Source organism: Coregonus clupeaformis, unplaced genomic scaffold (genome assembly GCF_020615455.1).
Source record: "Coregonus clupeaformis isolate EN_2021a unplaced genomic scaffold, ASM2061545v1 scaf0284, whole genome shotgun sequence".
Lineage (NCBI taxonomy): Eukaryota > Metazoa > Chordata > Actinopteri > Salmoniformes > Salmonidae > Coregonus > Coregonus clupeaformis.
The window spans coordinates 281,140-301,556 of record NW_025533739.1 but is presented as its reverse complement, the minus strand read 5'-3'; the positions used below and the strand labels follow the sequence as shown (position 1 = coordinate 301,556).

Here is a 20,417-nt window from a genome sequence, read left to right as displayed (position 1 = left end):
TAAATTGAAGGCTTCCAGTAAATCATAATTACTGAAATAACAGGCTCCAAACACCGCAACTACTATTTACTAAGGGTACTTCTTCTCTCTGTTTCACTCACACACACACACACACACACACACACACACACACACACACCCCCTCTCTCTGCACAAAAAACAGGGCAAGATCCTGAACTGCATCTCCCTGCCCATCCCAGGGGCTGTCTAATCTCATTGGTTGCCGTCAGGGGTTTATATTTGCATATTGTGGGTGTGTCCTGACTCAGTGCTGGGATGAATGACTCTTTCAGTTCAGAACACGACAAGGCAGCAAATGAAACTCTCTGCAGAGACTATGTGCTCTGCCGGCGCTGATCAGCTCAGCAAACAACATGCCTCTGACGCTTTAGCTCCGTCTCTCAGCTCCTGGCTATAGGTGACGCCACACTGAACCAGGCGGATTAAACATGTTCAACAGAAAAGGCACCAGCCTTAGCTCAAGAGGAATAACATGGGTAAGTGGAATATCATTGTAGTCTTGTAGCAGTTAGTCTTTATATAAAAAAAAGAAAGAGAGAAACCTTTTTTTTTTAAACCTCATAGTTCAATAGTTCAATGTCAAATGAGAGTTTGCTGGTGCTTAAGTCACCTGGCAACTTCAACACGTGTTATGTTATTGAATGAATAATAGCATGTATGTTATTTTCAAGACATTGTAATGTCTGTGGTTCAAAGCCAATGCTACGTTCTATGAGTTATTACTGAAAGAGTTAAAGAGAGGAAACGTGTATTTTAAATAAAAACACACGTGCCTGTTTAGAAACTCTATTTACTCAGTGATTTTTCTTCGCTATTGTAGGCTATTGACACCATAATATAACGGTATATGTCGACGTGTTTGTTGTCCCCTGAAGCTGATTCTCTCATGTCTGCAACATGTTAAACCCACGTTTCTGTGTTGTGTCTGTATTTCAGGGTTTGTGCATACTCCTGCTTTACACCAGCTCTCTCTCCTGTTTTGCTAATTTCAGCCAAGCAAAAGAGCTGGTCTATAAGATAAAAGAAGGATTGCCCTCCGGCACACTCATAGGGTCCGTGGGCTCCGACTTATACTTGGATTTATCCCTTGATCCCCCTGTTTTATTCAATCTGCCCCAGAAGAAGCTTAGTGATCAGTATGTCTCTCTGAACAGCACCACGGGGGAGCTGTTTACATCTGGGAATGAGATCGACAGGGAGACGCTCTGCCCCGACGCCTCAGAGCACAACCAGGGCTGCGTGCTCTCCCTGGACGTGTTCGTTCTACCCCAGCGGTACTTCCAGCTGGTTAAGGTCAAGATCTTGGTCGAGGATGTTAACGACAATCGGCCGCGCTTCCCGACGGGCGAGATTAGGGTTTCCGTCCCGGAGAACACCCGGGTCAACGCGAGGTTCGCGGTGGAGCAGTCAGCGACAGACCCTGATCTGGGGTTCCACGGGGTCCAGACGTACTGGCTGGTCAGCGACTTCGGGGTGTTCGCCCTGGACGTAGAGGAGAACGAAGGGGGTGAGCTGACCCCCTTCCTCATCGTGACCAATGAGCTGGACCGGGAACGACAGGGGGAGTACGTAACGGATATTATAGCAGAGGACGGCGGGTCACCACCTCTTCTTGGCACCGCCACGTTAAGGATTATAATCACTGATGTCAACGATAACTGTCCTCAGTTCGCAGAGTCACAGGTCAACGTGACGCTATATGGGAATACGACTAAAGGAGCGCACCTGTCCAGGTTACACGCCTTCGACCCCGACCAGGGCGCCAACGCCGTGATCAGCTATGCGTACAGCGAGCGCGTTCCCCGGGAGACTAGAGCACTTTTCCATCTGGACCGGGTTACCGGGGTGATCAAACTGGCTGGTCAGATCAACACCGTAACCGGAAAGATCTACAAACTCACTGTCCTCGCCAACGGGCCCGGGTGCATCCCTGCCGTCGCCATGGTGACGGTGCACGTGATCCGGGTGGCGTCCGGTCCTCCGGTTATTATGCCGCGTTACATCGCAGCGGAGAAAGACGGCGTGGTCACGATGAAGGAGTCCGAACCGCCGTTATCGCCAATCGCGTTTTTCACTGTGAAGAACACGGACCAGAGAGGACAGAGGACGGAATGCTTGCTGGAAGGATCTGGCCCGTTCAGACTGTCACCTTACAAACTGTTTAAGAACGAGTATCTGTTAGAGACGACGGAGCCGCTGGACTATGAGCAGAGACAGGACTATGAGCTGACTATAGTGGCCAGGAACCCAAAAGGACTCGACATCAAGGCCTTCGTTAAGATCCTGGTTCTGGATGAGAACGACAACGCGCCTGTCTTCAAACAGGCTCTGTATGAGGTGAGTGAATAAATGTATGAATGCATGAATGATTGAATGGGTTATGATTAGGTTTAGGGTTTTGGACATTTATTGGACATATTATTTAAAATACAGAGAGTTGTCAAAGCCATTTGAGTAAAATAATGCAAATTATAGAGGAAAAAAATATATGTTAAAAATATATAGAGGCTTCAAAACAAAAGTCTACCCACGTATTTCTTTTTGTATTTACTTATTTATTTCTGTATTTCTGTATTTATTTTTGTATTTACTTATTTATTTCTGTATTTCTGTATTTATTTTTGTATTTACTTATTTATTGATGTATTTACGTATTTATTTTTGTATTTACTTATTTATTGATGTATTTACATATTTATTTTTGTATTTACTTATTTATTGATGTATTTACATATTTATTTTTGTATTTACTTATTTATTGATGTATTTACGTATTTATTTTTGTATTTACTTATTTATTGATGTATTTACGTATTTATTTTTGTATTTACTTATTTATTGATGTATTTACATATTTATTTTTGTATTTACTTATTTATTGATGTATTTACGTATTTATTTTTGTATTTACTTATTTATTGATGTATTTACGTATTTATTTTTGTATTTACTTATTTATTGATGTATTTACGTATTTATTTTTGTATTTACTTATTTATTGATGTATTTACGTATTTATTTTTGTATTTACTTATTTATTGACGTATTTACGTATTTATTTTTGTATTTACTTATTTATTGATGTATTTACGTATTTATTTTTGTATTTACTTATTTATTGATGTATTTACGTATTTATTTTTGTATTTACTTATTTATTGATGTATTTACGTATTTATTTTTGTATTTATTTATTTATTGATGTATTTACGTATTTATTTTTGTATTTACTTATTTATTGATGTATTTACATATTTTTTTGTATTTACTTATTTATTGATGTATTTACTTAATGACTTATTTGTTTCCTTGTGATCCTTATTATTCTCAGGTCTCTGTGGAGGAGAATAACCCTCCTAACACCTTCCTGACCCGGCTCCAGGCCACAGACCAGGACAGTGAGGGCAGAGGAGAGGTCATCTACCTGCTAGGGTCAGACGCTCCCTCCATTTTTCTCCTGGACAGGCTGACCGGTGTGCTGACCGTGTCCACATCTCTGGACCGCGAAGAGAAGCAGACCTACAGGTCTGTCGCATATTGATGATGTATTGTAATGCAAGCGCCATGCTCTACCAGCTGAGCTACAGAGGACCATACATTGTATCATATTATAACACTCACAGCTTTCCCAGAAAAACAAACATTGAGACAAAACCTGTGTAACATGTACAGTGGGGAGAACAAGTATTTGATATACTGCAAATTTTGCAGGTTTTCCTACTTACAAAGCATGTAGAGGTCTGTAATTTTTATCATAGGTACACTTCAACTGTGAGAGACGGAATCTAAAACAAAATCCAGAAAATCACATTGTATGATTTTTAAGTAATTAATTTGCATTTTATTGCATGACATAAGTATTTGATACATCAGAAAAGCAGAACTTAATATTTGGTACAGAAACCTTTGTTTGCAATTACAGAGATCATACGTTTCCTGTAGGTCTTGACCAGGTTTGCACACACTGCAGCAGGGATTTTGGCCCACTCCTCCATACAGACCTTCTCCAGATCCTTCAGGTTTCGGGGCTGTCGCTGGGCAATACGGACTTTCGGCTCCCTCCAAAGATTTTCTATTGGGTTCAGGTCTGGAGACTGGCTAGGCCACTCCAGGACCTTGAGATGCTTCTTACGGAGCCACTCCTTAGTTGCCCTGGTTGTGTGTTTCGGGTCGTTGTCATGCTGGAAGACCCAGCCACGACCCATCTTCAATGCTCTTACTGAGGGAAGGAGGTTGTTGGCCAAGATCTTGCGATACATGGCCCCATCCATCCTCCCCTCAATACGGTGCAGTCGTCCTGTCCCCTTTGCAGAAAAGCATCCCCAAAGAATGATGTTTTCACCTCCATGCTTCACAGTTGGGATGGTGTTCTTGGGGTTGTACTCATCCTTCTTCTTCCTCCAAACACGGCGAGTGGAGTTTAGACCAAAAAGCTCTATTTTTGTCTCATCAGACCACATGACCTTCTCCCATTCCTCCTCTGGATCATCCAGATGGTCATTGGTAAACTTCAGACGGGCCTGGACATGCGCTGGCTTGAGCAGGGGGACCTTGCGTGCGCTGCAGGATTTTAATCCATGACGGCGTAGTGTGTTACTAATGGTTTTATTTGAGACTGTGGTCCCAGCTCTCTTCAGGTCATTGACCAGGTCCTGCTGTGTAGTTCTGGGCTGATCCCTCACCTTCCTCATGATCATTGATGCCCCACGAGGTGAGATCTTGCATGGAGCCCCAGACCGAGGGTGATTGACCGTCATCTTGAACTTCTTCCATTTTCTAATAATTGCGCCAACAGTTGTTGCCTTCTCACCAAGTTGTTTGCCTATTGTCCTGTAGCCCATCCCAGCCTTGTGCAGGTCTACAATTTTATCCCTGATGTCCTTACACAGCTCTCTGGTCTTGGTCATTGTGGAGAGGTTGGAGTCTGTTTGATTGAGTGTGTGGACAGGTGTCTTTTATACAGGTAACGAGTTCAAACAGGTGCAGTTAATACAGGTAATGAGTGGAGAACAGGAGGGCTTCTTAAAGAAAAACTAACAGGTCTGTGAGAGCCGAAATTATTACTGGTTGGTAGGTGATCAAATACTTATGTCATGCAATAAAATGCAAATTAATTACTTAAAAATCATACAATGTGATTTTCTGGATTTTTGTTTTAGATTCCGTCTCTCACAGTTGAAGTGTACCTATGATAAAAAATTACAGACCTCTACATGCTTTGTAAGTAGGAAAACCTGCAAAATCGGCAGTGTATCAAATACTTGTTCTCCCCACTGTATATATGTTTATAGTAACAATAATAATAATTTACTTATTTAACTAATATGGTGCTTTTCATTACAGAAAATAATCTCAAAGCGCATTAAAAAGCCTAAATAAACAAACAACAAATTGAAATTGAGATAATGGAGATGAAATATCTCTATGTCAAATATGACATAAACCTGTTCTTTATAAAGGGTGGCATGAGCACTGCTCAGTAAAGGCTTTATAAATCATATTAATTTGAGGCTTCACAAAGCATTCATAACCTTGTCATGGATCTTGGTAGAGCATTGCAACACCAGGTTAGTGGGGTTCGATTCCCGGGACCACCCCATCTGTAAAGATGTATGTGCGCATGACTAAGTCACTTTGGATAAATGGCATGTTACTCTAAACCCTTTCTAGGATGGCTCAACCTCTTTCCCTCTTGGGCGCACAGCCAATATTGGACCTGATCTCAACATCCCCAAAAATTCTCTGTTGCAGTATGACACACTCTAAAGTGCAGTCCTGCACAGTAGAACACGTTGGTAGGTCCTTTAAAATCTGTATGAATGTTCTGCCTAATTCCGTTTTTTCCCCCCATATTCCGTTTGCTCGGTTTAGTTTTTCCAGGTTTCAGATTTCCCCGTTTTTTTTTCTGGTTTTCCCCCAGTTTTTACAAGATACTTTATTGCCATACCAACCAGAGTTGGTGGTATGTGTTTACAGTACAGCATGGTAGATCTGAAGGTTGGTGGTATGTGTTTATGGTATACAGCATGGTAGATCTGAAGGTTGGTGGTATGACTTTAAGATACAGCATGGTATATCTGAAGGTTGGTGGTATGTGTTTACGGTACAGCATGGTAGATCTGAAGGTTGGTGGTATGTGTTTACGGTACAGCATGGTAGATCTGAAGGTTGGTGGTATGTGTTTACGGTACAGCATGGTAGATATGAAGGTTGGTGGTATCTGTTTACGGTACAGCATGGTAGATCTGAAGGTTGGTGGTATGTGTTTACGGTATACAGCATGGTAGATATGAAGGTTGGTGGTATGTGTTTACGGTACAGCATGGTAGATCTGAAGGTTGGTGGTATGTGTTTAAGATACAGCATGGTAGATCTGAAGGTTGGTGGTATCTGTTTACGGTACAGCATGGTAGATCTGAAGGTTGGTGGTATGTGTTTAAGATACAGCATGGTAGATCTGAAGGTTGGTGGTATGTGTTTAAGATACAGCATGGTAGATCTGAAGGTTGGTGGTATGTGTTTATGGTATACAGCATGGTAGATCTGAATGTTGGTGGTATGTGTTTGAGATACAGCATGGTAGATCTGAAGGTTGGTGGTATCTGTTTACGTACAGCATGGTAGATATGAAGGTTGGTGGTATGTGTTTAAGATACAGCATGGTAGATCTGAAGGTTGGTGGTATGTGTTTAAGATACAGCATGGTAGATCTGAAGGTTGGTGGTATCTGTTTACGTACAGCATGGTAGATCTGAATGTTGGTGGTATGTGTTTGAGATACAGCATGGTAGATCTGAAGGTTGGTGGTATGTGTTTACGGTACAGCGTGGTAGATCTGAAGGTTGGTGGTATGTGTTTAAGATACAGCATGGTAGATCTGAAGGTTGGTGGTATGTGTTTACGGTACAGCATGGTAGATCTGAAGGTTGGTGGTATGTGTTTAAGATACAGCATGGTAGATCTGAAGGTTGGTGGTATGTGTTTAAGATACAGCATGGTAGATCTGAAGGTTGGTGGTATGTTTCTTTATCTCCACTGTTATTTCCCCTACGTAGTAAAGCTAGTTATTTCCCTACGTAGTAAAGCTAGTTATTTCCCTACGTAGTAAAGCTAGTTCTTTCCCTACGTAGTAAAGCTAGTTATTTCCCTACGTAGTAAAGCTAGTTATTTCCCTACGTAGTAAAGCTAGTTATTTTCCCTACGTAGTAAAGCTAGTTCTTTCCCTACGTAGTAAAGCTAGTTATTTCCCCTACGTAGTAAAGCTAGTTATTTTCCCTACGTAGTAAAGCTAGTTCTTTCCCTACGTAGTAAAGCTAGTTATTTCCCTACGTAGTAAAGCTAGTTATTTTCCCTACGTAGTAAAGCTAGTTCTTTCCCTACGTAGTAAAGCTAGTTATTTTCCCTACGTAGTAAAGCTAGTTCTTTCCCTACGTAGTAAAGCTAGTTATTTCCCTACGTAGTAAAGCTAGTTATTTTCCCTACGTAGTAAAGCTAGTTCTTTCCCTACGTAGTAAAGCTAGTTATTTTCCCTACGTAGTAAAGCTAGTTATTTCCCTACGTAGTAAAGCTAGTTATTTTCCCTACGTAGTAAAGCTAGTTCTTTCCCCTACGTAGTAAAGCTAGTTATTTTCCCTACATAGTAAAGCTAGTTCTTTCCCTACGTAGTAAAGCTAGTTATTTTCCCTACGTAGTAAAGCTAGTTATTTTCCCTACGTAGTGAAGCTAGTTATTTTCCCTACGTAGTGAAGCTAGTTATTTCCCTACGTAGTGAAGCTAGTTATTTTCCCTACGTAGTAAAGCTAGTTATTTTCCCTACGTAGTAAAGCTAGTTATTTTCCCTACGTAGTAAAGCTAGTTATTTTCCCTACGTAGTGAAGCTAGTTATTTTCCCTACGTAGTGAAGCTAGTTATTTCCCTACGTAGTGAAGCTAGTTATTTCCCTACGTAGTGAAGCTAGTTATTTTCCCTGCGTAGTGAAGCTGGTTATTTCCCTACGTAGTAAAGCTAGTTCTTTCCCTATGTAGTAAAGCTAGTTATTTCCCTACGTAGTGAAGCTAGTTATTTCCCTACGTAGTAAAGCTAGTTATTTTCCCTACGTAGTAAAGCTAGTTCTTTCCCTATGTAGTAAAGCTAGTTATTTCCCCTACATAGTAAAGCTAGTTATTTCCCTACGTAGTAAAGCTAGTTATTTTCCCTACGTAGTAAAGCTAGTTATTTCCCTACGTAGTGAAGCTAGTTATTTTCCCTACGTAGTGAAGCTAGTTATTTCCCTACGTAGTAAAGCTAGTTCTTTCCCTATGTAGTAAAGCTAGTTATTTCCCTACGTAGTGAAGCTAGTTATTTCCCTACGTAGTAAAGCTAGTTATTTTCCCTACGTAGTAAAGCTAGTTCTTTCCCTATGTAGTAAAGCTAGTTATTTCCCCTACATAGTAAAGCTAGTTATTTCCCTACGTAGTAAAGCTAGTTATTTTCCCTACGTAGTAAAGCTAGTTATTTTCCCTGCGTAGTAAAGCTAGTTATTTCCCTACGTAGTGAAGCTAGTTATTTCCCTACGTAGTAAAGCTAGTTATTTCCCCTACGTAGTAAAGCTAGTTATTTTCCCTACATAGTAAAGCTAGTTATTTCCCCTATGTAGTAAAGCTAGTTCTTTCCCTACGTAGTAAAGCTAGTTATTTTCCCTACATAGTAAAGCTAGTTATTTTCCCTACGTAGTGAAGCTAGTTATTTCCCTACGTATGTCACGGTTTCGGCCGAGGCGGCCCCTCCTCCTTGTTCGGGCAGGTTTCGGCGGTCGTCGTCTCCGGAGTACTAGCTGCCACCGTTCTATGTTTCTTGTTTGATTGGTTTTGTCTGTTTGTCACACCTGTTTTGTGTTATGTCTCATTAAGCACCCTATTTAGTTCCTTGTTGTTAGTTTAGGTGTTGTGTGTAATTGTTCCTTGTCGTGTTGCTGCGCTACCTGTTTTGGTGCGCTATTTTGTAGCTTACCTCCTTGTTTGTTTTAAGGAGAAGATTACGCACATGTTTAGTGCGCCCGTTTGTTTACGCCTGTGCGCGCTTTTCTCGCCTCCGGGCTGTGTTTGGATTATATATTTTGTGTGATCTACTAAAGTCTTTGTTGGACTTAACTTCTGCGTCCTGCGCCTGATTCCACACCACACCTACCTACAGCAACTCTTGACAGAATTACACACCATCGAATGGAATCAGCAGGAGCACCCACCGACATCATGGAGGAGCGTCTCCGAGGTCAAGATGATCGGATTAATCAGATCGGGCACGCTTTGGACCGGGTGATGAACATTCTCCATCGTTGGGAGACCAGCGATGTACCCACACCACTACCTACCGCACCATCACCTTCGGTCAACCCGCCCGTCCAACAACCGGAACCCAGTGGGATTCGGCTCTCGCTCCCGAGGGCGTACGACGGCACCGCTGCCGGGTGTCAGGGGTTCCTGTTACAGGTGGAGCTCTACCTTGCCACCATACACCCGGCGCCCTCGGGATACGAGAGCGTTTCCGCCCTCATCTCCTGTCTCACCGGCAAGGCGTTGGAGTGGGCAAACGCCGAATGGAGGGGAATAGACGCCACCACAGTCACCTATGCGGAGTTCTCCCGCCGCTTCCGTGCGGTCTTCGACCATCCACCAGAAGGGAAGGCGGCGGGGGAGCGTCTATTCTACCTCCGACAGGGGATGAGGAGCGCTCAAGAGTTTGCGCTGGAGTTCCGGACTCTAGCGGCAGATGCAGGGTGGAATGAGCGGGCCCTCATAGACCACTTTAGATGCAGCCTTCGGGAGGACGTCCGCAGAGAGTTAGCGTGCAGGGATACTACACTAACATTTGACCAGTTGGTGGACATGGCCATTCGGCTGGACACCCTGCTCGCGACCCGCGGACGTCCCAGGTGGGGGCCGCCCATTCCACCCTCCAGCGCCTCCGAGCCGAGCCCGATGGAGCTCGGAGGTGCTGGCGCTAGAGGGAGGAGTAGAAGGAGCCCGAGGGGGGCAGTCTCCTGCACCAACTGTGGCCGCGGAGGGCACACCGCGGCTAGGTGCTGGGGAGGGTCCCCTGGTGAGGGAGATGGCAGGTCACACATTGGGGAGTCCTCCCAGGTGAGTAGGCGCCCTACTTACCCAGAGCTTTCTGTCGTACACTTAACATTACCTGTTTGTTTCCCACAGGTTGCACCTCGTTCCCAGCATAAGGCGCTAGTCGATTCAGGCGCAGCTGGGAATTTTGTAGATCGTAAATTCTGTGTTGAGTTAGGGATTCCCCTCCTTCCGGTCGATAAGCCTTTCCCTGTACATGCCCTAGATAGTCGTCCGTTAGGATCTGGGTTGATTAGGGAGGTCACGGCGCCACTTAGGATGATGACGCAGGAGGGTCATGAGGAGACGATTCAACTCTATCTGATCGACTCTCCTGCGTATCCGGTGGTACTGGGGCTTCCCTGGTTGATTACCCATGATCCTACGATTTCGTGGCGAGAGAAGGCTCTTAAAGGGTGGTCTGCTCAGTGTGAGGGGCTATGTCTGGGTGTTTCCGTAGGGGCGACCTCGGTGGAGAGTCCGAACCAGATGCCAGCACTGCACATTCCGCCTGAGTATGAGGATTTGGCACTCGTGTTTAGTAAAACAAGAGCGGCACGGTTGCCGCCTCATAGACAGGGGGATTGTGCGATAGACCTCCAGATAGGCGCTGCGCTCCCGCGGAGCCATGTGTATCCTTTGTCACAGGAGGAGAAAAGGGCAATGGAGACATACATTGCCGAGTCTCTGAGACAGGGATACATACGGTCCTCCACTTCTCCCGCGTCCTCGAGCTTCTTTTTTGTGAAGAAAAAGGATGGAGGTTTGCGTCCGTGTATTGATTACCGCGGTCTCAATCAGGTGACTGTAAAATATAGTTATCCACTCCCGCTGATTGCGACCATGACGGAGTCCTTACACGGGGCACGGTTCTTCACAAAATTGGACCTCAGGAGCGCATATAACTTGGTGCGCATTAGGGAGGGCGATGAGTGGAAGACAGCATTTAGTACTACCTCCGGCCATTACGAGTATCTCGTCATGCCATATGGTTTAATGAATGCTCCATCAGTCTTCCAATCTTTTGTAGATGAGATTTTCCGGGACATGCAGGCGCAAGGAGTAGTGGTGTACATAGATGATATTCTTGTGTACAGTTCTACTCGGGCCGAGCATGTAGCCCTGGTGCGTAGGGTATTGAGGAGACTGTTGGAGCATGACCTGTATGTCAAAGCCGAGAAATGTCTGTTCTTCCAGGAGTCAGTCTCCTTTTTGGGTTACCAGTTGTCTGCGTCAGGGGTGAGAATGGAGGTTGACCGGGTGTCTGCCGTGCGTAATTGGCAAACCCCAACTACGGTTAAAGAGGTGCAGCGGTTCTTGGGTTTTGCGAATTACTACCGGAGGTTTATCCGGGGTTTTGGACAGGTGGCAGCTCCCATAACGTCTCTTCTGAAGGGGGGTCCGGTGCGCTTGCGGTGGTCGGCTGAGGCGGACAGGGCTTTTGGGGAGACTGAAGGACCTGTTTACCTCGGCTCCAGTGCTGGCGCACCCGGATCCCACTTTACCCTTCCAAGTAGAGGTAGACGCGTCTGAGGCCGGTATCGGGGCAGTTCTTTCACAACGGTCCGGCACACCACCTAAGCTCCGCCCCTGTGCTTTTTATTCTAAAAAGCTCAGTCCGGCGGAGCGGAATTACGACGTAGGGGACAGGGAGCTATTAGCCGTAGTACAGGCCCTAAAGGTGTGGAGGAATTGGCTTGAGGGGGCTCAACACCCTTTCCTCATTCTGACCGACCACCGTAACCTGGAATACATTCGGGCAGCTAGGAGACTGAATCCTCGCCAGGCTCGATGGACTATGTTTCTCGCCCGGTTTGTGTTCAAGATCACTTACATCCCTGGGTCCCAGAACGGGAAGGCAGATGCCCTGTCTCGGCGGTATGACACGGAGGAGAGGTGCGTGGAGCCCATTCCCATACTACCGGAGTCTTGTCTGGTGGCACCGGTGGTGTGGGAGGTCGATGCGGAGATCGAGCGGGCATTACGCACCGACCCTAGCCCTCCACAGTGTCCGGTGGGTCGGACGTACGTCCCGCTCGAGGTCCGGGATCGGCTGATTTATTGGGCTCACACGTCACCCTCCTCTGGACATCCAGGTATTGGCCGGACAGTGCACTGCCTTAGTACAAAATACTGGTGGCCAACGTTAGCCAGGGATGTGAGGGTTTATGTCTCCTCCTGCTCAGTGTGTGCCCAGTGTAAGGCGCCCAGACACTTGCCCAGGGGTAAATTACAACCCCTGCCCGTTCCACAACGACCCTGGTCTCACCTCTCGGTGGATTTTGTTACCGACCTTCCCTCCTCACAAGGGAATACCACCATCCTGGTCGTTGTGGATCGGTTCTCGAAGGCCTGTCGTCTCCTTCCCATGCCGGGTCTTCCTACTGCCCTACAGACCGCTGAGGCTCTATTTACTCACGTCTTCCGGCATTACGGGGTACCCGAGGATATAGTGTCCGATCGAGGCCCCCAGTTTACCTCCAGAGTCTGGAGAGCCTTTATGGAACGGTTGGGGGTCTCGGTGAGCCTTACCTCGGGTTACCACCCGGAGAGTAATGGGCAGGTCGAACGAGTCAACCAGGATGTGGGTAGGTTTCTGAGGTCATATTGTCAGGGCCGGCCGGAGGAGTGGGCGAGATATGTGCCCTGGGCCGAGATGGCACAGAACTCTCTCCGCCACTCCTCCACTAGACTAACCCCTTTCCAGTGTGTGTTAGGGTACCAGCCGGTTCTGGCACCTTGGCATGAGAGCCAGATCGAGGCCCCTGCTGTGGATGAGTGGGTGCGGCGCTCGGAGGAGACGTGGAACGCTGCACACGTCCATCTGCAGCGAGCCATCCGTCGACAGAAGACGAGCGCCGACCTACACCGCAGTGAGGGGCCAGTGTACACACCTGGAGATCGAGTCTGGCTCTCAACCAGAAACCTGCCCCTCCGCCTGCCCTGCCGGAAGCTGGGTCGGCGGTTTGTGGGGCCTTTTAAAGTCCTGAGAAGATTGAACGAGGTGTGTTACAGGTTACAACTGCCCATTGATTACAAGAATATTAACCCCTCGTTCCATGTGTCTCTCCTCAGGCCGGTGGTAGCTGGTCCACTCCAGGATTTTGAGATAGAGGAGACTCCTCCGCCCCGTTGGACATCGAGGGGCTCCGGCGTACACTGTTCGGACCATCCTGGATTCGAGACGCCGGATGGGGGTCTCCAATATCTCGTGGAGTGGGAGGGGTACGGTCCGGAGGAGCGGTGCTGGGTGCCGAGGAGGGACATTCTGGATCCGTCCCTGCTGACCGAATTCCATCGTGGTCATCCTACGCGCCCTGCTCCGCGTCCTCCTGGTCGTCCCCGAGGCCGGGGGCGGCGCACGGCTGGAGCCGCGCGTCAAGGGGGGGGTACTGTCACGGTTTCGGCCGAGGTGGCCCCTCCTCCTTGTTCGGGCAGGTTTCGGCGGTCGTCGTCTCCGGAGTACTAGCTGCCACCGTTCTATGTTTCTTGTTTGATTGGTTTTGTCTGTTTGTCACACCTGTTTTGTGTTATGTCTCATTAAGCACCCTATTTAGTTCCTTGTTGTTAGTTTAGGTGTTGTGTGTAATTGTTCCTTGTCGTGTTGCTGCGCTACCTGTTTTGGTGCGCTATTTTGTAGCTTACCTCCTTGTTTGTTTTAAGGAGAAGATTACGCACATGTTTAGTGCGCCCGTTTGTTTACGCCTGTGTGCGCTTTTCTCGCCTCCGGGCTGTGTTTGGATTATATATTTTGTGTGATCTACTAAAGTCTTTGTTGGACTTAACTTCTGCGTCCTGCGCCTGATTCCACACCACACCTACCTACAGCAACTCTTGACAACGTAGTAAAGCTAGTTATTTCCCTACGTAGTAAAGCTAGTTATTTCCCTACGTAGTAAAGCTAGTTATTTCCCTACATAGTAAAGCTAGTTATTTTCCCTACGTAGTAAAGCTAGTTATTTTCCCTACGTAGTAAAGCTAGTTATTTTCCCTACGTAGTAAAGCTAGTTATTTTCCCTACGTAGTAAAGCTAGTTCTTTCCCTACATAGTAAAGCTATTTATTTTCCTACGTAGTAAAGCTAGTTCTTTTCCCTACGTAGTAAAGCTAGTTATTTCCCTACGTAGTAAAGCTAGTTATTTTCCCTACGTAGTAAAGCTAGTTATTTTCCCTACGTAGTAAAGCTAGTTATTTTCCCTACGTAGTAAAGCTAGTTATTTCCCTACGTAGTAAAGCTAGTTATTTTCCCAATGTAGTGAAGCTAGTTATTTCCCTACATAGTAAAGCTAGTTCTTTCCCTACGTAGTAAAGCTAGTTATTTTCCTACGTAGTAAAGCTAGTTATTTTCCCTACGTAGTAAAGCTAGTTGTTTTCCCTAAGTAGTAAAGCTAGTTCTTTCCCTATGTAGTAAAGCTAGTAATTTTCCCTACATAGTAAAGCTAGTTATTTTCCCTACGTAGTAAAGCTAGTTATTTTCCCTAAGTAGTAAAGCTACACAGACCTGGATGTATGACGTCACAGCATCTGTGTACTCATCGAGTGAGGTACGCGAGGCTCTGAAGGTATCCCAAATCGTATTCCAAAACAGCCTTTTCAGAGTTTTGACGGCATCTGTGTACCATATTTTAACTGTTTTGGACTTTGGTTTAATCATTTAGAGTTGTTGTTTATACTTTGGAATGAGGAGCAGCATCGCGTGGTCAGATTTTCCCTGCTGAGCTCTAGGGAATGCACGGTAAGCAGATGAGATTGAACTGTAGCAGTGATCCAGAATTGGATCTTCTCTTGTGGGGCATGTCACCAGTTGTTCATAGTTAAGCACAGTGCTATGAAAAAGTATTTGCCCCCTTTCTAATTTTCTCTACTTTTGCATATTTGTGATACTGAATATTATCAGATCTTCAACCAAAACCTAATATTAGATAAAGGGAACCTAAGTGAACAAATAACACAACAATTGCATATTTATTTCATAAACAAAGTTATGCAACACCCAATTCCCCTGTGTGAAAAAGTAATTGCCCCCCTACACTCAATAACTGGTTGTGCCACCTTTAGCTGCAATGACTCCAACCAAATGCTTCCTGTAGTTGTTGATCAGTCTCTCACGTCGCTGTGGAGGAATTTTGGCCCACTCTTCCATGTAGAACTGCTTTAACTCAGTGACGTGTGGGTTTTCAAGCATGAACTGCTCGTTTCATGTCCTGCCACAACATCTCAATTGGGATTAGGTCTGGACTTTGACTAGGCCATTCCAAAACTTTCAATTTGTTGCTTTTTAGCAATTTTCATGTAGACTTGATTGTGTGTTTTGGATCACTGTCTTGCTGCATGACCCAGCTGCGCTTCAGCTTCAGCTCACAGACGGATGGTCTGACATTCTCCTGTAGAATTCTCTGATACAGAGCAGAATTCATGGTTCCTTCTATTAAGGCAAGTCGTCCAGGTCCTGAGGCAGCAAAGCATCCCCAAACCATCACACCACCACCACCATGCTTGACCTTTGGTATGATGTTCTTACTGTGGAATGCAGTATTTGGTTTTCGCCAGGCATAATGGGACCCATCTCGTCCAAAAAGTTGACTCAAGTTTGCCAAAAAGCACCTGGATGATCATCAAGACTTTTGGAAGAACGTTCTATGGACAGATGATTCAAAAGTATAACTTTTTGGACGACATGGTTCCAAACTCTGCATTCCACAGTAAGAACACCATACCAAAGGTCAAGCATGGTGGTGGTGTGATGGTTTGGGGATGCTTTGCTGCCTCAGGACCTGGACGACTTGCCTTAATAGAAGGTCAACATACAACACCATTAGTATTAAAGCAGTGATGTGTCAGATAACAACCTTGCCCAACATACATTTACATTTTAGTCATTTAGCAGACACTCTTATCCAGAGCAACTTACAGTTAGTGAGTGCATGCATTATTTTTACATACTGGCCCCGCGTGGGAATCAAACCCACACTCTACCAACTGAGCTACATCTGCCGGCCATTCCCTCCCCTGGGCCAATTGTGCACCGCCCCATGGGTCTCCCGGTCGCGGCCGGCTACAACAGAGCCTGGATTCGAACCAGGATCTCTAGTGGCACAGCTAGCACTGCGATACAGTGCCTTAGACCACTGCGCCACTCGGGATATATATTTATGTTTGTGTTATGAATGACCAAAGGTTTGTGGCTGATCTTTCAGCGGGAGAGAGGGTGAATGTGTCAAAGTCCTGACTGGGTCCAGTACCCCACGGTATGGCATGTTATATTGTTGTCAAAGACCTGACTGGACCCAGCACCCCACGGTATGGCTTGTTATATTGTTATTAAAGACCTGACTGGACCCAGCACCCCACGGTATGGCTTGTTATATTGTGTCAAAGACCTGACTGGGCCCAGTACCCCATGGTATGGCTTGTTATGTTGTTCTGTTTGTGTACTGACTGAGGAACATGTAACTTGGTTTCAGAAGAAAGCCACTTTTAATTTCCTTACGTTGGGGGCTGTCATCAAGATCATTGTAATGTGACTAACATGACTTCTCTTTAGAGCATGTGTCATCCTGCAGCACAACATGTTATAACACACTTATGTACCCTTTATAACGCATGACATACGGTTATAGATGCTTTGTAACACACTTATGTACCCTTTATAAAGCATGACATACAGTTCTAGATGCTTTGTAACACATTTATGAACCCTTATAAAGCATGACATACAGTTATAGATGCTTTGTAACACACTTATGTACCCTTTATAACGCATGACATACAATTATAGATGCTTTGTAACACATGTATGTAGTGCTTAGGCAGGCATTATGAAGGTTTTATGAAGCCTTTATAAGCTGAACGTCATTTAAAGCGGGGCCGATGTATGGATGACACAATGTATCATAACTGCCTATGGATGTTCACGGTGTACCAAAACTCTCACTAAATTTTTTTTTTTTTAAATCTGCAATATGTTTTGTCAAATTGTTGTAGTAATATTGTATAGTTTCTAAACTCTAAACTGTAACCTCCGCAGGTTCATGGTTCGGGCAGTGGACCGAGGGACCCCCAGGAGAGAGTCTATAGCTACTGTGGTTATCACTGTGCAGGACCGCAATGACAACAGGTAAGAGACAGGCCAGACACGGAGGAGCTGTCACTTTGTGACAACTGCTGACTTAATTGATTGATTGATTGTTTTTTCGATTGATTGATTGATTTTATTTCATTTTTTTTACCCAACAAGCCCGCGCTTCATCAATAAAGACTTCACATTCTTCGTGCCAGAGAACTTCCCGGGGTTTGGCGAGATCGGTGTTCTCTCGGTGACAGATGCAGACGCGGGCGAGAACGGCTGGGTGGCGCTCTCCATCCTCAACGGCAGCGACGTCTTTGTGATCGACACGGGCCGCGGCGCTCTAAGGGCCCGGACCCCTCTGGACCGGGAGCAGCAGGGGACGTACTACCTCTGGATCGAGGCGGTCGACGGAGGGGAACCTGCGCTCTCCTGCGTCACCATGGTTACTGTCCTCCTCCTTGACGTGAACGATAACCCTCCCGTGGTCTTGTTCCCCCAGTCTAACCAGTCCTACATGCTGGTGTTACCTAGCACCCTCCCAGGGACCTCCATCACAGAGGTGTACGCCGTGGATAAAGACACAGGGATGAACGCTGTTATCGCCTACAGCATCGTCAAGAGGAAAGGTGGCGAGCCGGGATCGTTCGATATCGACCCGGACACAGGGAATATCACGTTGAAGAGAGAACTGAGCGACCGCGGTCTCTATAGTCTGCTGGTTAAAGTCTCGGACCACGGTCAGCCTGAACCTCTCCACTCCACGGTCCTGGTCAACCTCTTCGTCAACGAGACGGTTTCTAATGAGAGCTATATCCAGAGTCTTCTCACCAGGGAGGCCGAGATCCAGATCGAGGAGAAGCCGTGGTATGTGGGGAAGCTGACAGAGAGGCCTGGCAGAGAGGAGTTGTACCCCTGTCAGCCAGTACTCATAGCTCTGTCAGTCACCTGTCTAGGACTACTCAGCATTGTCATCACATTGACTGCTTATATATGCTGCAAGAAACTGAAGAAGCATCAAATGAAAAGACTAGAGGTTGAGATTCCTTTGAAGATGAACGGTGACTCGCAGGAGGTGGGTAGAAAGCTTATGGAAATCTCCAACATTTGATGACGTTGACATCGCATACGACTTCAAGGCAAAAGACTCCACATCAAAACTGTTCACTGCAACTGTTTATAACAATGTGAATTGTGAAGTGTAGATTTTCATCCTCAAAAGACACAGCCTGCATCCCAAATAGCACCCTATTCCCTATTTAGTGCACTACTTTTAACCATAGTAGTGCACTATAAAGGAAATAGGGTGCCATTTGTGACACAACCTCATTTTTAAAAACTTTTAAAAAATGACCCTATGTGCTGTATATATTGTAGATAATATGAAATGTTTTATAACTTTATAACAAAATCTTTAAATAGACATGGCATTTTTATTTTATTTTTTAATGTAAGCCTGAGAAATTACTCCTTAAACTTACAAACATTATTTTATGAATATGAGCGTGGGGGAAAAAGAAAACAACGGGAGAGATTCTATATTTGTTCACAAGGACGTCTGGATCATTGGAAAGGGATGAGGATCAGTGTTGATTGATATAACAATGTTATATTCATACCCTTCGATTGCATTTGGAAAAAAGTGACACATCAAGTGACACATTTACACAAGTCAATTCTAAAAGTTATACATCGTTTAAATACAAATTAGCGACGATCCCGTTGTACTGTAAAGACACACAGAAAACGCGCAGATCTATGTCTCTTTCTCAGAGAGCTTCAGCAGTAAGATTATATCACTTCTGCAGATTACGGAGGTTAAACATGTAAATGCCATCCCACTCTATACACAAGTCGATTCAAATCTGTTCTTTTCCTCAATCTACTGGATTATGTGTGGTGAGATTTTAAATTTTTTATTTTGTTGTCATACGGTTTCAAGAAGCCACCAAGCAAACCCTCTACCAGCCTCCTTGCCTGTATCCCAAATGGCACCCTATTGACCTATATAGTGTCCATAGGGGGCTCTGGTCAAAAGTAGTGCACTATATAGGGAAATAGGGTTCCATTTGGAACGCAGCCTTAGCCACCTCCCAGTGAACCTGTCATTACCAAACCCCCTGTGCTCATTGTCTGTCTGTGAAAAGAAATCCATGATTGAATATTAAAAAAAGTGCTTTATTTTCATATTATATTGCATTTTTTGCCTCTGTAATGAAAACGGCCGACGCGGAAAGTGCCTTTTATATTAGGCTGTAAATTAAAGAAAATGTTTTGATCATAAATAAGAATTTAAGATGGGGGGAAATTAAATGAAACCCCATTTTAACTCCTGAGCTGACAGACATCCAAAATGAAACAGGGCTGTAAGGTTCTGTTGGAATAATATCTTTGATATCTGGTACTTAAGGATCAAACGTCTCAAGATGGTACTGTGGCAATCTAGAAACCACTTTAGATATTGTTTTAATCCTCATCTGTTATCATCGCCCGTATAGAGCAGAGACTGATAAGAGACTGATAAGAGACTACATATAGAGCAGAGACTGATAAGAGACTATATATAGAGCAGAGACTGATAAGAGACTACATATAGAGCAGAGACTGATAAGAGACTACATATAGAGCAGAGACTGATAAGAGACTGATAAGAGACTACATATAGAGCAGAGACTGATAAGAGACTGATAAGAGACTATATATAGAGCAGAGACTGATAAGAGACTGATAAGAGACTACATATAGAGCAGAGACTGATAAGAGACTACATATAGAGCAGAGACTGATAAGAGACTATATATAGAGCAGAGACTGATAAGAGACTGATAAGAGACTACATATAGAGCAGAGACTGATAAGAGACTACATATAGAGCAGAGACTGATAAGAGACTATATATAGAGCAGAGACTGATAAGAGACTATATATAGAGCAGAGACTGATAAGAGACTACATATAGAGCAGAGACTGATAAGAGACTACATATAGAGCAGAGACTGATAAGAGACTGATAAGAGACTATATATAGAGCAGAGACTGATAAGAGATTACATATAGAGCAGAGACTGATAAGAGACTACATATAGAGCAGAGACTGATAAGAGACTACATATAGAGCAGAGACTGATAAGAGACTACATATAGAGCAGAGACTGATAAGAGACTATATATAGAGCAGAGACTGATAAGAGACTATATATAGAGCAGAGACTGATAAGAGACTACATATAGAGCAGA

The 20,417-nt window shown here is 44.8% G+C and overlaps 1 protein-coding gene across 1 annotated transcript; it reads left to right on the top strand.

The window, feature by feature from the left end:
* The first annotated feature begins 308 nt into the window (after positions 1-308).
* Positions 309-19,372, top strand: LOC121538637 (protocadherin-20). The gene is made up of 5 exons (XM_041846820.2): positions 309-497; positions 958-2,358; positions 3,353-3,546; positions 17,142-17,231; positions 17,352-19,372. Exons 1-5 carry the CDS (start codon positions 450-452, stop codon positions 18,289-18,291), a joined length of 2,673 nt encoding a protein of 890 aa, XP_041702754.1. The 5' UTR covers positions 309-449; the 3' UTR covers positions 18,292-19,372.
* Positions 19,373-20,417: the final 1,045 nt, after the last annotated feature.

Coding starts and splice junctions, on each gene's coding strand:
- LOC121538637 (XM_041846820.2), top strand. CDS start 450: ATGTTCAACAGAAAAGGCACCAGCCTTAGCTCAAGAGGAATAACATGG. Junction 2,359..3,352: donor TCAAACAGGCTCTGTATGAG/GTGAGTGAATAA, acceptor TATTATTCTCAG/GTCTCTGTGGAGGAGAATAA. Junction 3,547..17,141: donor GAAGAGAAGCAGACCTACAG/GTCTGTCGCATA, acceptor TAACCTCCGCAG/GTTCATGGTTCGGGCAGTGG.